General features: G+C 36.1%; 1 protein-coding gene across 2 annotated transcripts; it reads left to right on the forward strand.

Moving 5' to 3' along the window:
• Positions 1–1,545: 1,545 nt before the first annotated feature.
• Positions 1,546–17,423, forward strand: LOC104242605 (inositol hexakisphosphate and diphosphoinositol-pentakisphosphate kinase VIP2). Of its 2 annotated transcripts, none has more exons than XM_009797680.2 (31): positions 1,546–1,728; positions 1,852–2,049; positions 2,181–2,240; positions 2,524–2,570; positions 2,794–2,877; positions 3,803–3,866; positions 4,415–4,568; positions 4,982–5,052; positions 5,969–6,073; positions 6,917–7,009; positions 7,504–7,578; positions 8,048–8,133; positions 9,279–9,482; positions 9,565–9,664; positions 9,759–9,829; positions 10,913–10,994; positions 11,202–11,360; positions 11,483–11,525; positions 11,807–11,889; positions 12,063–12,125; positions 12,214–12,288; positions 12,779–12,904; positions 13,182–13,423; positions 13,611–13,655; positions 13,817–13,883; positions 14,219–14,290; positions 14,750–15,003; positions 15,163–15,220; positions 15,736–15,903; positions 16,563–16,640; positions 16,809–17,423. In XM_009797680.2, the coding sequence occupies exons 2-31, from the start codon at positions 1,864–1,866 to the stop codon at positions 17,070–17,072; spliced, it is 3,279 nt and encodes a 1,092-aa protein (XP_009795982.1). In that variant the 5' UTR covers positions 1,546–1,728; positions 1,852–1,863; the 3' UTR covers positions 17,073–17,423. The 2 variants fall into 2 exon arrangements, with proteins under 2 accessions (XP_009795982.1, XP_009795985.1); XM_009797683.2 differs by having other exon boundaries at positions 1,852–2,031.
• Positions 17,424–17,867: the final 444 nt, after the last annotated feature.

Consider the following 17,867-nt stretch of genomic DNA (forward strand, 5'->3'; position numbering starts at 1 on the left):
ACGATGACAGACAGCGTAACCTTTGTGGTCCCGAATAATATCACAACGTTAAAAATCCTATTTTCTTTTGACCACTTATGACTTTGAACCAATCAAATATATAATAAATTGTAGTAATAAAAAAAGACCATTGAGTTTAACTTTTCTACTGCAATCAATCGAAATACTTGAAATGAATATATGTAGTACAATAAGTATGTTCCCACGAAACATTCTCTACTTATAGTTATGATAATTATTACACCTAATCGTGTCTATCATACGCATTGCTGTGTCGAATATGGACCACCTATATTTAGAGGAAATAACTTTCTAAACTAATTACTACTTGAATTTAAAATTATAATTTTACTAAAATTTCATGTATTCTATTTTATTGATTTAATGTGAAAAGAATTATATGAGTAAAAGAATATTCGGTATCATCATAACTTCATAAGATGATCTCCTTATATATGGAGGACCCTATCAAAAAGTTCTATCATTTTCAAAGAATAAACCTGTAAAGTTTGCTAAGGCACTGAACCACTTATCCATACACCTGATAGCTTTTGGCATAAGGATGCTGTTTGTTTGGGGAGAGAAGTGATGGCCCTTCATTGCCTCTATGAGTCCCAATTTTTCCTTATTTATACGTCATTCCCATTTAAAAAATAAAGTAACTCTTCAAAATTTCTAAATGCACCTCAACCAAATTTAAAAATTGAAATTTATAAATAAAAGATATCCCAAATACATTAACAACATTCTTATATAACAGTTAATCACTATTAAAGTCAATTTTTTTCTGGAACCGATTTTTATTTTATGCTACTCCATCTGTTTCAATTTAGATGACACACTTTCCTTATTAGCCCGTTCCAAAAAGAATGACACATTTCTTGAAATAATTCAACTTTAAACTCTTTATTTTACCTATTTTACCCTTAATGAGAAGTTTTATAACCATACAAATGTCATGACCCCATAAAGATTTTATCCCTTAAACTTTTAAGACCACAAGTTTCAAAAACCTTTTTTCTTTCTTAAATGCCGTATCGAGTCAAATCACCTCATTAAAATTAAAACGGAGAAGGTATTAAATATGTACTCTACAATAATACTTTACTATAACAACCAAAAAATATCGAAACAATACAGAGATGTACAAGAAGAAGTGAAGATCCCTCCGAGCAAAAAAAAAACATACCACGCTTAGATCACGTGCATAAAAAATGCATATTAACAAAATGACAAATTATAAGGCTCGAGTTGAGTACCTACTCTATTATTTTATTTTATTTTATTTTATAAAACAAACATAATAGACAAAAAGACATTGTACCTTTTACAACATACAGTGACAAAGGGATAAAGCAGCCACTAATCTTTAAAGATTAGTATCTCCTAAGCCTTTCCACGTCAGTGTCTTTCACTTTCTAATGTATGTATATTCCAGAATCCAATATAACCCCACAATATTGACCCATCCTATTGGATTTGTTATATCTAACGGTCCACATAATAAATACCATAGTAACCACTCCATTAGTAGCAATAAATAATTATATTTTTTTTCTTGGTGGCGGTTTGAAGCAGCCTTTTTCTCTCTGTTCTCGTGTCTCCATGTGTTTGTAGCTTAAAGCCTTCGCAAGATTTTCAAGATTTTGAATATACGTTGGATATTTCGGGTCTTCACTCATTATTTTCTTCTTTTCCTTTATCCACACGGGATTCTTGAATCTGTGGGTATGTATCTTTATAGTTGTTTCGGACTCTTTTTACTATTTTCATGAAAAAAAAGGACTCTTTACGAAATAATGTAAATACATACACGTGTTTTAATCTGTTTGTTTCTTGAGCTTTTGACAGTGAAAAGCGAGAATGAGAAGTGGGGTTGAGAAAAGTTCAAATCTTGGAGCTTTTAGTCATCAGCCAGAGAGAAAGAAAGTGAAAGAGAAAGAGAAGAAAAAGAAGATGATGAAGAAAGTGGAGGAGGACAGTGTTGTTGAGAATAAGATTACAGTTGGTGTTTGTGTAATGGAAAAGAAGGTGAAATGCGGCCCCGAGGTTCTGTTCTATTGTTTTGATTGGTTGCAATTGCAGAGCATGCACCAACAATACTAGTGCTGTACTTATTCTTTACTAGCTTACCAGCAATTATTAACCTTGATTCTTTTCAATTTTTTGATCAAATTTAGGTCTTCTCAGCTCCAATGGGACAGATTCTTGAAAGACTTCAATCATTTGGTGAATTTGAGGTATTCCATCATTTCTGAATTAACCAACTAACTTTCATTTTTGTAATATTGGGTCTCCTGAAAAGTACTTTTCTTGGTAATAATTTTTAAGCATTCATCTAATCCAAGATTCAGCATTTTTCTTATGATATTGGGTCTCCTATAAAAGTAGTTTTCTTGGAAATATATCACTCAAAGTATGGTGATACTCCATTGATCAAGTGGTGAACTGACTTTGCAGAGTGCATTTCTAGTTTGTTGTTAAAAGTGTATTATCTTTCTGACTAGGACTTTATACTTGAAGGTTATGTACTTTGGTGACAAAGTTATTCTGGAGGATCCAATTGAGAGGTACAATCCTGGAAACAACATTGACATACCATTGCTACTTTGTATTCTATAATCTTTCTCTTTGTTGAACTGAGTTTTACATCTTTTCCCTGAGAAATTGTCTGTAATAATGTATTTTTGATGGCTTATACATCCCGTTAGCTTTAAGTTTGAACGTTTTGTCTTCCTTCCTCACTATATACTATGCGCCATGTTAATTTAGTGAATTATGTCATGGTTGCAGCTGGCCGATATGCGATTGCTTGATTGCCTTCTACTCCAGTGGATATCCTTTGGAGAAAGCAGAAGCATATGCTTCATTGAGAAAGTAAGTTTCATCCACCCTTTTCCGTATGTAGTTTCAGTGTTCAGGCATGCTCACTTTTGTGTTATTCTGCATCCTCTGAATATCTATTTTAAATGATCTATGACTGGCATCACCAGAGTAACTGCTAGCACGAGATATTATAGGAGTCCTGGAAATTTTATTTGCTTTCGAAAAACTTTGGTAAAGTTGAGGATTTTCTTTATCACACTTGCAACATTGGTGTTGTGGCTTCTTCTCTGATTATTAATAGTCCAGCGCATTCTATAGCCGTATAAAATCACAAGACTTGTCTGTCTGAACATAAAAAAACAAGGTTAAGGTTTTTGACGTCATAAATGATCGTCAAATCCTTTTCTTATTAATCTTTTGGTTTCTCAAGTGTGATAACATGTATTATGCTCTGGTGTAAAATCTGTTGTTTGTGATTGATTCTTTTAGCAAGCTATAAATGATTGGCGGGCAGATTTAAAGCATTCATTAGGAGTTTAGGGATAGTAGAAAATGCAGGATAGCTTTTATCGAAAAGATAATGCAAGATTAAAAAAAAAGGTCGTGAGACTTTTGCTTTTGGTTTGTGTCGTAATTGACTAATTTCTTTTGCAAAGACGTTTCTTAAGTTACTACTTGATCATCAAACTTGAAATTTTGATATTTGTAATGATGACAACAACTGTCAGGTCATATTATTTTTGTCTAGATAAGGTCCCAAGAAGATCTGATACTGTTGAGTTGTGAAGCTCCAAGTTTGAATATCTGTCTTGTAATGATGAGAATTTGCCATCTTAATAGAACCTTCTTTTTGAAAAGTAAAAAAATAACCTCTTTTTTCCCCTGTAAATGTTGGAGGGAAATATTTAACACACTTATATAAACTTTGGCATCACCGTGGACAACTTATGATTGTCAATTGTCTCCTCTGTCTTAGGCCTTTCCTTGTGAATGAATTGGAACCACAATACCTTCTTCACGATCGCAGGAAAGTATACGAGGTATGTATTAGTTCTTGGTTATTTCTGCCGCTCAGGGGAAGCGGCAAAGTGTATGAGTTTTTTTTTTGTTTTTTTGATAAGGAGAATTCTGTGGCTAATTTCTTTTGTCTAGATCTATGATTGGATTGGCAATACTTGGAAACAAAATTTTCCTCACCTAGATATGTACAAAGATTCAAAAGAAATGTATTGTCTTCTATACACTATAAGAGTCAATGCGTATGCTGATATTGTTAGAAAAGGTTATACCATCATATCTGTCTGAATATTCTGCAAAAGTAGGAATCAGGCTTAATTCGACATATGTTTCCAAGTATTTCCAATCCCAAAGTTCTCGCTTCAAGTTTTTGAGCTCTCCACTTTAATCTACATGTGAAATGAAGAAGCTGCTTTTAAATAGTTAATTGCATCTGCAACTCTACCCTGGTGGGGGCACATTTTCTTGAACTAACCTTCTCTAAGTTATGCTACTCCTTTCATTTTCCCTTTTCCTTGAAAACGAAAATGATTTTGACATTTTCCTTTCTGTTTTAATTGTGAGATTTCAGCGTCTTGAGATGTATGGAATCCCTGTGCCAAGGTATGCTTGTGTTCACAGAGAAGTACCGCACCAACATTTGGATTATTTTGTTGAAGACGATGACTTTGTTGAGGTTCATGGGAATCGATTTTGGAAACCTTTTGTGGAAAAGCCTGTTAATGGTCAGTCTCTCTTTCTATGCATGATCAGTTTTTTTATATTTTTTCACTAGAACGAAAATGTATGTGTTTGGCAGCTTGCCAATTAGATGAAAAGATAGGACTCATATTCTCAGAGTACCTTGATAAATAACCACTTTGGTGGTATTATAATAGTTGGACAAACAATGATGCCTCTTGATTAAGATTTCATGCTTATTAGGTTGTTGTTGGTAACATGTGATTTTAAAGTTCTGTTTGGTTATTTCAAAGAGTTGTTATTTCCCTTGTATATGAATACTGCAATTAGTACTGTAGGCTTTTTGAACCGTGGAATTGTTGTCAATGCTATCTGCTTGTGAATATGGTGAACTTGTGATATTGTAAAAATACCACTCAGGAAGGGAAAAATCAATCTCTTATTTGCTTTTATGTAGCTGATGACCACAGAATAATGATTTACTATCCTAGTTCAGCTGGCGGGGGAATGAAGGAATTGTTTCGAAAGGTAACATATTACTTAAAAAGAAAAATTGGAATTGCTTTCTTGATTAGATTTTGATTTGACCAGCGTCCTTTGCGTCTCTGCTTCTTATTTCTTTCAAGAGTCTTGTATTTAACCCCCCCCCCCCACACACACACACACAATTTTTATTTAATTTTTTTTTTGATAAGCAAACTATTTTATTAAATAGTAAGAACTAAACACTAAGGTAGTGTGGGATACTATCATGGGGAAATTTTTCCAACTACAAAATCTGTTCAATCTGTAACGAGTTAACAAAATTTACCATAGAAGAAACCAAGGGCAATTAGTTCATTTCAGGTTAAGCAAGGGATCAAGACTCAAATGTGCATGCCAGAAGAAACTTAGGGCAATTAGTTCATCAGCCTGGTTGGCAAAGGTAGTACAGCACAGGGATATGTGGTAGCCGCACCATGTCTGGCATTTAATTGGAGAAAGGGTAGAGGGAGGGTCCATTATCCACTGGCTATCGAAGCTGGAAACAACATATTTATCGGCTATTAAAAAACTGCTATCAACTCTTTGTATACATCGGAAAATTCAACCAGAATGCTAAATTGCTAAGACATTTATGTTTCAAAATCTGGATAGCAGTAGATTTGCCTACGAAGCATCGTTGGTTTCTTCCTCTCCTTATCACCCTACACAGACAGACTGGAATGGCTTCCAAATCTTGATAAGTTTCTTTTTGACCTTAAAACCAGTCTGGCACAACAAGAGTTCTTTGGCAATCCTCGCCATTACTCGTTGCACCCCAAAAATGATTACAAACAAAATCCACAGTGAATAGCCATTTGTCATTGCAGAAAAAGATGTTTAATGACATCCATCTGTCTTTCCCACGTGTTAGAATATGTAATTTCGATTAATGTAATTTGACTTCTTTCTTTTCCTTCAGGTTGGTAACCGCTCAAGTGAGTTCCATCCAGAGGTTAGAAGAGTGAGACGTGAAGGGTCCTACATATATGAGGAATTCATGCCCACAGGAGGAACAGACGTTAAGGTTTGTAACATTGTACTTCAGTATCGTTGCATGAATGATTTTGCTTTAATTGGCAATCGCACTTAATTTGTTTGTCTGGTCTATTATGAAAAGATATACTTGAAAAACACCTATCTGGCTCGAGGTCGCCCTCTTTTTCCGTTAATTCGGATCTACCCGTTGATTTATCGTATGGTATGGTAAAAGCATACCAATAAGTTAGGGCATAAGTCACTTTGTGGCTCGTGTATGGATTTGGTTTGGTGAGAAGAAACTATAAATATGTTCAAACATTTGTATATACATCACGGGACTTCAGGAACTAACTAAAAATTTCAATTTCATATATGAACATGTGCATATTGTACATGATTATCTAAGCTATATGTCCTTCTCATTCACTTATCAGATAAAATTTTCTTCTGTTTCGCTTTGTTACTGGGATCCTTCAAAAATGTCATCAGGTGTGTGTTGGATCCTTCAAAAGTTAATTCATTTTTGGAGCATCCGACATGGGTGTGGCATCATTTTTGGAAGATCCGACAAACATAGCTTTTTCGAGCTCTTTCATTAAGGGAGCCAGGGGAAAGGAGGCTGAGAGTTTATTTTTGCATGTACATGTGTGCAGTTCAACTCTCATCCCCTCTAAAATAAAAGAAGAGGGGTAAGTTACATACCTTAGATATATCTTATATATTTATCCTAAGCAACTCTCATAACAGGTCGTAGCTTCCTGGATTTACTACTTGGTTTAAACCTGTCAAGTGTCTTTGAGGCAGGAGTAACCATGCACATGTTTTTGCGTTGTGCCAAAATTTTTGTAGCGTATCCCATGATTTGAGTTTTCTTCTTATATTTACATAGGTGTATACAGTTGGTCCAGATTACGCACATGCAGAGGCAAGGAAATCTCCTGTTGTTGATGGTGTTGTAATGAGAAATACTGATGGGAAAGAAGTAAGTTATTTCTTCAACATAACTCTCCTTATTTTTTCCTGTTCTCTAATTTGGAGGCCTGTTGCCAAATAACAAAGAAAAGAATAGGAAAGGATAGTATATCATCTTCTTCACCCATTGAATTTTATCCATTCTCTTGCGCTATGTGAGAGACACACTTATATCCCCCTAAAGATCCTTTAAAATTAAGAACTTAACAAAGTGATGGGAAATGGTCACTTTAGTGGTAGAGATCCTCTGGTCCAACTATTATGCTTGGGGTTTGAGTTAAAACCATTGTTGCCTTGGGAGGAGATAAGTGTGGTTCGGGGTTTGGGCAAAAAAAAAAGGACTTCTCAAAGTACTGAGCTTCTCTTCCTCTCATATGGAAATTTTGGGGGTCCAGTGTTATCCTTTCAGCATTTAGATTAAACTGTGTGAAATAGCGAGTACAATCACTTTAAGTTGCTATAGAAACTTATTTGCAATATATTGAAAGTTGCTTCATTTTGCAGGTTCGATATCCTGTTCTACTTACCCCTACAGAGAAGCAAATGGCCAGAGAAGTTTGCATAGCCTTTAGGCAAGCAGTAAGTCCACCTAAATCTATTACATGTCAACACATATTGGTGTACGATGTTGTTTTACTTTCAACAGGCATGGTGGAAACTGTTGCAGCTATTTTGAGTAGGTTGACTGTCCGGTGTCCACTATCTCACAGTCAATTAAAAGTTGACTTTCTTGGCCTCTAATATCTTGTTGCCTGTGCTTGATAGTCCAACTGCAGAAGATAGATGACACTGATGTCCTCGTAACCTATATTTATAAGATACGATTCTGTAATGTATATTCAACTAGATTTATTGCTTTCTCTGCCAAATAAACATGGTTTATCTTTTATATCGGGGTTTGGAGATACATGGAGATCCCAAGGTTGAAGCATATACGCTGGCTAATGTTCCCCTTTTTCCCTTTGATGATGTTGACTAAATTTATCTTCGTTTTCTCCATGTGCACTGAGAAAACAAACCAACGAAATTACCCTTCCTTTCATTTCAGGTTTGTGGCTTCGATCTATTGCGCAGTGACGGGCGTTCATATGTTTGTGATGTGAATGGCTGGAGCTTTGTAAAGAACTCTTACAAGTAAGTTTCTTCATCTTCCCCAAAAATCAATTAGATGAGACATATAGTCCAATCTAATCAGTATTTTAAGCTTTCCTCTTATCAGTTTCATAATTAAAGTAGTCTTAAAGACAACAAAGGTCTGTAGGTGTGTCAATATGATGAATAAGGATGTTCAAAGGGTACCAAGTAGACCTAAACTCACGTTGAAGAAGTCATCTCAAAAGACCTACATATGTAAATCTAACGAAACACAATGGAAGCGAAACACTCATATAAGACTATACATGGAAAAAGACGGGGGTTTCGGTTGACCAGTTCTAGAATGCATCCACTGATGAAAGTCATTATCCCAGTGAATATTGCCTCTTCTACTTTTGTGCAAAGTGATGTAAGGGCCCCTAGCATATGTAGTACCAGTAATGACCAACACTGTACGGAAGAACGAAAGTCAGCAGGAAAAAAATAAAAAAGGAAATACTTGAACCTAAAATATGTGAAAAAGTGAACATGTCAATACCAATAGGTTCACTTGTAGGTTTTTTCTTAAAACAATATTTTTTGGGATTAATAACCTTAATTGACTTAAGATGCATGCCTCTTTTTCTCTCCCTTCCCCTGCCCGATATCTGTTCCATCTAGGTAGAATGCTTTTACGAAGAAACTTAGAGAACAATTATCTTTTATCGGTGGACATCTTTCTTTTTTTTTTAATATTTATTTTTTTGAAAATGTAATGAAAATTTTATTAAAGAATAGCACCCACAGAGTGCAATGGAAAAGTATTACAACCCCAACTTTATGCATCTTACTACACTAGTGACATTTGATTCATGTTGTATTATTCAACAACTAGAATTTATCAAAAAAATAAAAGAATGACTAGAACTTGTTGTTCAACTTTCTATCATTTTTTATTGTTAGGTTGTATCATGCTTGTTTGGGACCTTCATTCGTACTGCATGTATTTTGGGTTTATAAAATTCTTCTTGCCTTTTTAGTGTTACTGCTGTTGGTGTATCATCATAACATATCCTTACTGTCATCTTAAATCTGTATGGTTTGTGTAATCACAATAATAGCAGCTATATGACTGGTAGTATCGTCAGTTTGTGCATCATTTGATTGGTTCTAAAGATAGTTCTTGCAACGATGCTTGAGTAAAGGTACTATGACGATGCTGCTTGTGTGTTGAGGAAGATGCTTCTAGACGCAAAAGCTCCACATCTTTCATCGACAATCCCACCAACTTTACCATGGAAAGTCAATGAACCAGTTCAGACTTCTGAGGGGTTAACACGTCAAGGAAGTGGGCTCGGGACATTTGGACAATCAGAGGAGCTACGATGTGTAGTTGCAATTATTCGGCAGTAAGACATACTTCTTATGCATATTACCCTTGCAGGTTAGAATCTTTTTTCTCCTTTACTTAACCATTATCAACTGGAACAGTGGTGATAGAACACCAAAGCAGAAAGTGAAGTTGAAGGTTACGGAGGAAAAACTCTTAAATTTGATGTTAAAGTACAATGGCGGTAAACCTAGATCTGAGGTGCTTCTTTGCTTTCATGATACAATTGCTTTCTCTATCCTTCTCGACGTTTTAGATGATCAATATTGTTCTTTTGCTTTTAAATCTTGCGCAGACAAAGCTTAAAAGTGCTGTGCAATTGCAAGATCTTTTGGATGCCACCAGAGCGCTGGTACCACGTTCTAGGTAAGTGAGACCCTGATACTTAAAGAGTCTGTATAATCACATTGATTTCTTTATCTCATATTTGATTTTTGTAGCTTCATACCCCTCAAACAAAGATAATGTTCTTTATGCTCAGATAGATCTTTATGCTGTGAGACTTTGGGGGGGGGGGGGTGGATTTTATTTCTCCAAATAGTGCCTGTTAAGGAGTTTTTCAGGATAGCTACTCTAACCAGCAGACGGAGGGAGAGAGATAATCTTAACTCTAGTTTTAATCTTGTGCCTAATCAAACTAGAAATCTATGTTTTGGGCAGCGAGATAGATACATTACTGTTTTCATGGCCGTGAAATTGCACACTTGTGCTTTTCAACCTGTTACTTAAATGCATTATGCTGTATAGTTTCTACCATTTCCAACATCGTATATCTATGTACCGCAGATGGATATCTGCGATCGCTTGTAATGTTTTCCTCATGTAGAACAGCTTTCCTAGTTGTTAATCAAGCCTATCATTGTCCATGCTCTAACTCCCTTAGGCGAAAAGACCTCTACTTTTATTGATGGACCTGTTGATAGGGCTGCTGCTTTTATACAGCTTGGCTTTGCTATCGCTCCTCTGAACTTTGATTTTACTATGGATTTCTAAAGTTGAATGAAACTCAATATTTCGCTTGCACTTTAAAGACAGCTACATGTTCTTTATCTATAAAAAATGGTAGTTGTCATATCATATGTTCTTATTGTGCTCAATCCGTTCCCTATACTGATCTTTAGTGCTTCATAATTTGAAGTCAATTTTCTAAAACTACAGAGATTAAGTTAGATATGATTATTAAATTGTCTTTTACCTCTTCCTGGCCTCCCGGGGGGGGGGGAGAGAGCTTAAGAACAAAGACATTTTCTGTAGACTAGGTAGAGAGAAGGTGGTCAATCTTGTAAATATAACAACTGATCTAATTTATTCAATTTTGTCCTGACTCACTTCTAGTTTTCTTTTGTCTTATGGGTGATGTTGTAATGTGCTAAAGCTAAAAGAATGTCATTTGCTGATGGAATTTGTGTTGAAACAAAAATGGTTTTCTTGCTCATTCTTGTTGTGTAGGCCTGGTCGGGAAAGTGATAGTGAAGCTGAAGACATTGAGCATGCTGAGAAACTTCGTCAAGTAAAAGCTGTTCTTGAGGAGGTCAATACTATTTTCTTGAACTATACATCTGCCAATATGCAATATCGAAAATTGGTATAGGAGAAAATGCTAGAAAATATACATGTTCGCATTGATTGTGTGACCATCTCTAAGCAGGCTTTAAATGGAAGCTGGTGCAGTTAATACTTTTCTTCTTTCAATTTTCTCAGTTATTATTGAGTGTTAAAATGTTAATCTGAATTGCAGGGGGGACATTTTTCTGGCATTTATAGAAAGGTTCAGTTAAAGCCGCTAAAGTGGGCTAAAGTTGCCAAGTCAAATGGTGAAGGTGAAGAAGAACGACCTGTTGAAGCTCTTATGGTTCTAAAATATGGAGGTGTTCTCACTCATGCTGGCAGAAAGCAGGTTCTATTATGCCTAATTATGATTTATTATATCGTGAACTAGCTCGGCCTGTTGAAGTGAATATTTTCCTTGTGTCATGGATCAAAACCTTTCTTTCTTGCTTTCATGAAATTTCTTGGCAGGCTGAAGAGCTTGGAAGATACTTCCGGAATAACTTGTATCCAGGTTGGCTGGTGCCCTTATCTTTCATTTTAACTTCCAAAAGGTTTCTCCAAAATCAGACCTTCCTTTGCCAAATGAGGTTTAAGAAAGTTTCAGATAAACTACTTCCAGATGAAGCATCTAGAATTTAACAGTATTAGAAAAGTTTATTTTGCATAATCTTTGAAAATGGTGTATCAAAGCTTTGCAGCTACCCTGTTCCTATTTGATCAAATTGGATATTAGGGGGTGGGTGGTAGGCTCAGTGCTTCTGCCTCTTAATCTCCTTCTGCTTTGAACCACAGGTGAAGGTACAGGCCTCCTTCGCCTCCATAGTACATATCGCCATGACCTAAAAATATACAGCTCCGATGAGGGCCGTGTGCAGGTTAGTTCCTTACTTTTGCTCAAAAATTACTTAGTAATCTTAGTAACTGAGTCTTTATCCATTTGTTTTCTAATTTTTTTCCTGGTTGGTTTGTCAATTTTTCTCATACATGTCCTTGGCTATTTGTTTTGTCCTCTGATGTTGAGTTTGCATTATGCATGTTATGTCGGCAGATGTCTGCCGCTGCATTCGCCAAAGGTCTACTTGACTTGGAAGGACAATTGACACCAATCCTGGTTTGTGTGTTGTTATAAGGGTATGCTTGTTGAGTTGGATTCTTATAACTGAGACGATTGAAGTATGTGTTTTCTTCTTCACTTGAAGGTGTCGCTGGTTAGCAAGGATTCTTCTATGCTTGATGGACTTGACAATGCCAGTATCGAAATGGAAGACGCTAAGGTTTTCTTTTCCTTACACTGTGTTCAAATCTACAAGCACATAGTTATCTTGCCATTTTCGGACACCTAGCTCGATCAGATAGTTCTATCTGTGGATGGTCTTAGTATTCATTAGAACTTAGTATTCTTTATAATGACTAGGCTCAGTGTCTGTATCCATTATACTGTTAACATTGAAGGACAAGGCATGTGCTGCAACTTTGTTGCTTTTTCATGTTGTTGTTTGGTTGTTATTTGAAGTGTATGAGAACCTTTGAAATTATATGGTCTAACACCATAAGGAAGTATTTTTTTGGTGTATGTTGTTATGCAAAACAAAGAATACAGTAATTCCATTGCACGGGTATGTTTGGCAATTACTTGAAGCATTAAAAAGTTTAGATCACTGGAACAGTTGAGTTTAATCCCGTTTACAAAGGCAGGATCTTTCAACTTACAAAAATGCTTTTATCATTCTGCTGTTAAAATACCTCTCCCCTTGTTCTCTTTAGGCAAGGTTGAATGACATAATTACTTCTGGAACAAGGACACTTCATAACAATGGATCATCAGAGAAACCTTGGATGGTTGATGGGGCAGGACTCCCTCCTAATGCATCTGAACTTCTGCCCAAATTGGTAAAGTATTAATGTGTATCTCCTGTTGAATCAATCTTCTGGTAAAAATCAATATTAAAGATTCATGATTCATCTTCTGACTCTGGTCAAATATTTATCTTCTTACCCCCTTCTTCTACTTTCTTTTCCTTGTCAATGGAATCCTTTGTTCTGAATCCTTGATTTCACTAAACTAATACTGCAAGCATTTAAACTTTATTCTTTGCTTTTCCATCTCTTATGTTGCGTTGTGTCTTTCCATATTTTTATTCTGATTTAATCTGTATCTTGCAATCAGGTGAAATATACTAAGAAGGTGACAGAGCAAGTGAGGCTTCTCGCCAAGGATGAGGATGAAGAACTTGCAGAGACAAGCCCATATGATGTAATTCCACCTTATGATCAAGCTAAAGCGCTTGGTAAAACAAATATTGATGTTGATCGTATTGCTGCGGGTTTACCTTGTGGTAGCGAGGGATTTCTACTCATGTTTGCAAGATGGAGAAAACTAGAGAGGGATTTATATAATGAACGGAAAGAGTAAGTTTTGCTAACTTAATCCAACTTTTTTGTAGCTTGAACATATGCTTGCTGCATCTTGGACCTTTGGTGCCCAGATGCTAATTTGTTGGGATTGTTCTCCTTCCAATCTTCACCAATCTGCTCATTGTGGAGTAAAATGGTTTCCTTGTTGGTGCTTTCCCTAACACTCTATATTTGAATACAGCCGTTTTGATATCACACAAATTCCAGATGTTTATGACTCGTGCAAGTAAGTGAACTCTATAACATTCTTAGCACATTTGGTTAATGAAGAATATTCCTCTTTTTTTTTCATGAACATGCCACTGAAAGAGCATGCTCAAGCTTCTGGTTTTTGGCTGTTATGTCCTTGACTTTATGTTCTTTTGAACTTTTCTCTTTTGTTTACAGGTATGATCTTTTGCACAATTCACATCTGAATCTAGGGGGGTTGGATGAACTCTTTACGGTTGCTCAGGTACAATGAGGATCAACTACAAGCATGAGTAGCTTCTTAGAAAAAGAACTGATAAATTCACAACCCTTGCTCGCTGCCCCCCACCCCCACAGAAAAAAGGAAAAAATGACTCCGGAACAAGATAAAAGTCTGGTATCATATTACTAATCTTAATTTTCTCTGTAGCAACACTTGTATATGGCATTGCTGCTTTTCCATGTGTTTAGGCTATGAGTCTGTTGTCTCCAGTAATCCTGAAATTCTATTTTTTCAAATATACGAGGGTCTTGCAATGTTCTCTTAAGAGTTATCACAACCGACTTCTAAAGGAAAGTACGATTGTTTTTGAATTTCAGTTACTTGCAGATGGTGTTATTCCTAATGAATACGGGATAAATCCAAAGCAGAAGTTAAAGATTGGATCAAAGGTAAACATTTTACATTCAGAGCCATGTCCATTGCTGTTGGTCAAGGTGTGCTTAAGGAAGGCAGTGAAAATCAATCATTTTACCTAGCTAGAGTTGTAGTTACACTATAACTTTATGAGTGAATGAACTTCCTCAAAAAAAAAATATGAGTGAATGAGAACAGTCAACACTCAACAATTTTGAATGACTGGTGGAAAAAGTAGATTAAAGCCTGCTTCTGATAAATTAAAAGCTTATGTGTGTATTGGAGGAAGATTAGTTAGTGCATTGCTTCTTGTCCACTACAATAACCATCACTACGTACAGAATTTGAGGTCACACATCTTGGATCCACCACTATTTTTAACCAGGATGCAATAAAAGAAGGGTTGTGTAATATGTTTGCATTTATGTGGCATCTTGTATGATAGTGCAGGCTTATATAGACATCAATGCATAATCTATGAGTTGTTCATTCAGATTGCTCGCCGCTTGTTGGGTAAGATTATGATTGATCTAAGGAATACCCGTGAAGAAGCTTTAAGTGTGGCCGAGTTGAAAGGTAGTCAAGACAATCATTTGGCAGTGAATAAGACAACAAAGGAAGATACGGAGCACCATACCAAGCCTCACACTCGGAATGAAGAGTCTAGAAGAACTAGCTTCAATAGTGAGAGATCCATGGATCAAGATGATGATGATGACAAAGAGACTAAGTACCGCTTAGATCCGAAGTATGTGGTACCTCTTGTTCACTTAATTAGATGTCCAATGAACTTGTATATTCCAATGTTATTTTTGTTTTTATCTAGAACTGTCTTTGTAAATCAAGATAAGATTGCAGAATACTTTCTTGTATTGTATTTGATGATTTTATGCTTTACCTTTTTCAGGTATGCAAATGTCAGAACACCTGAAAGACATGTGCGAACACGCCTGTACTTTACATCAGTAAGTGGAAACATGCAATTGAATTTTCTAATTTTCTACTGTTATTTTCTAGCTGCTGTACGTACTTAACTTTTCTGGCTCACACGCGAGCAGTATCTTGAAAATCAACATTATTAAATAAATAAAAATGTCCTCTTTTAGCTTAACATTTTAGTTGAGATGGTTCACATAACTTAATTGTTGTAAAAACTAGTTAGCAAAGATCAAACTCTAAATCAACTTTTATTGATCAAACATGGATGGTTTATTCAAAATTTGGAGTTTATTAACAGTTGATGTGTGAATGAGAATAATCTATCACTCATTCTGTCATATGTAACAATTTAATATGTCTGCAATGTGGTATTTCTCTCTTTGAACTTATAAACTCTGCTTATTATATGATTAGATTTTTGTTTAGACACTGTAGTGCTATTAACATTTTGCTTGCTGTTATTTTCTCCATTTAGATTTTTCTCTTTTTCCCCCCTCTTTCCTTCCCCGAATTCTAGTTTACCAATTGTTTGACTTGACAGGAGTCGCATATTCATTCCTTGATGAATGTTCTTCGTTATTGTAATCTGGATGAGTCTCTTCAAGAAGAGGCCAGCCTTGTGTGCGACAATGCTTTGGATCGCTTGTTTAATACGAAGGAGCTGGATTACATGAGTTACATTGTACTGAGGATGTTCGAGAACACAGAGGTTCGTAAGTCTGTTTATACTACTGAAGCACAAAGAAAATGAGAAGGCAGGATAAGTTGTGAATCAGTATTTTGGTGCACCTTAAATATATGCAAGCTGTTATCTGTTTTCCTTTGGGTATTCTGGAGAAGTGGGTGGGAAAGAAAACTATGCAGACTCGACACAGCCGTACCTCTGCACCTTTCTCTTGTGGTTTTGCAAGCACAGAGGTTCTCTTAAATGTGATAGTGTTTTAAAGAACTGAAATTATATAGTAATCCTCGTTTTTTATGGGTAAGTAAAAAAGATCTGTTATTTCAAATATTTTCAGCATCACCGAACTATGCCAGAAACTTCCTAATAGAACCGACCCCTCAACGCCCCTGCCCCTCTTATGGGTTTGCAAGCAAAGAGGTTTCCTGAAGATGTGTTAGTTTTCTGAGAAATAAGGAATAGACTCTACTATTAAGTCTTTGGTTTATAAGGAATTAAGTATATATATTCCAGAAGATTTTAGGTCTTCCGAAGTTCCTACTTAAACTCTTTGGTTTGAGACACAGTGCCTGGGATGAACACTTGCTTAGCCTTGTAGCAACATGTGATGTAATAGTGTTTTCGTCTGATGAGGAACTCCTGATAGTAGATGTCTGCTGGATTCATATTGTATCGATTTGGTGCAGGTGGCTCTGGAAGACCCTAAAAGGTTCCGCATAGAGATGGCTTTCAGCCGTGGTGCTGATCTATCGCCACTGGAGGAGGTATTATCTCTTTCTATTTCACGAAATGTAATTGAAAAGTTGATCTTTACGATAAATCTCCGACTATATAACCACCAGTAACGCCATCTCATTTCGATTATTTTTTTGCAAAGCTGTGTTAGGAATGAGAAACTCCAACTTTATTTACGTTCCATGGTTAATTTGCAGAAAAATGATGAGATAGCTGCTTCATGGCATCAAGAGCACACACTGCCAATAATGGGTCCTGAAAGGCTTCAAGAAATTGGTTCATATCTTACATTGGCAAACATGGAAAATATGATTCGTCCTTTTGCCATGCCGGCTGAAGATTTCCCTCCACCATCAACTCCTCAAGGATTCTCAGGCTACTTCTCAAAAAGTGCATCCGTTCTAGAGCGCCTGGTAAAAATTTGGCCATTCCACAAACATGGGAACACTAATGGGAAGTAGTACAATTTTTCCCTGTTGGATGGTTCTGCTATCAAACTTAGGTTTGGAGATTATTTCCTAGAGATTTGTCACAATCAAATCAAGAATCAGTACCAGCTGAAGAATTCCGGAAGAGAAGCTATAATGTCAGATTATCGTTCTTCTAGATGTGCTGTTTCCATTTCTCTCTCGCTCGCTCGCTCTCCTTCCATCATTCATTCTTGTAGATAATAGAAAATTTTGCAGTGACCTTTAGCACCAATGAGGAAGCTCACAACCTACATTTATAAACAGAGTGAGCCTAAAATGTAAATGTGCTATGCCTTGAATTCTTGTTTGCTAGTTAATCTTACGTCTTTGTTCTCTTGCTTAGTTATGGCTATTCTCTTTCTACTGATATTCGTGTGATGATGCGTTGATAAGAAGCAGGAAGTTCCTGAATAATTGTTGTTGTCCGACCAAATATGAGATCGGACTATTGAATCTTATTCTCCCAAAAACTTTTCTCCAGTTAACCACAGTAATGAATATAACTTGTCTAAAGTTATAAGAATCGTCATTTTGACCTTTCAAATAACAGGTGACATTGTCAAAAAGCCATGGACTGGTGGATGAGGGCGATACGTTAGATTTCTTTAGACATTATCTGAAGTTAGTATAAAGCGCTAAATGTGAATTTACTAAATCTTGTGTCATTTTGACCTTTCCATAACCAATGACATGCCGAAAATTCGGCGGTGGGGTGCGAGTGAGGAGGCAGAAAATTGTTTTGAATATGTTACTACACCCTTTACGTCATTCTTATGACACTTCAGC

Source organism: Nicotiana sylvestris, chromosome 2 (genome assembly GCF_000393655.2).
Source record: "Nicotiana sylvestris chromosome 2, ASM39365v2, whole genome shotgun sequence".
Classification (NCBI taxonomy): Eukaryota; Viridiplantae; Streptophyta; class Magnoliopsida; order Solanales; family Solanaceae; genus Nicotiana; species Nicotiana sylvestris.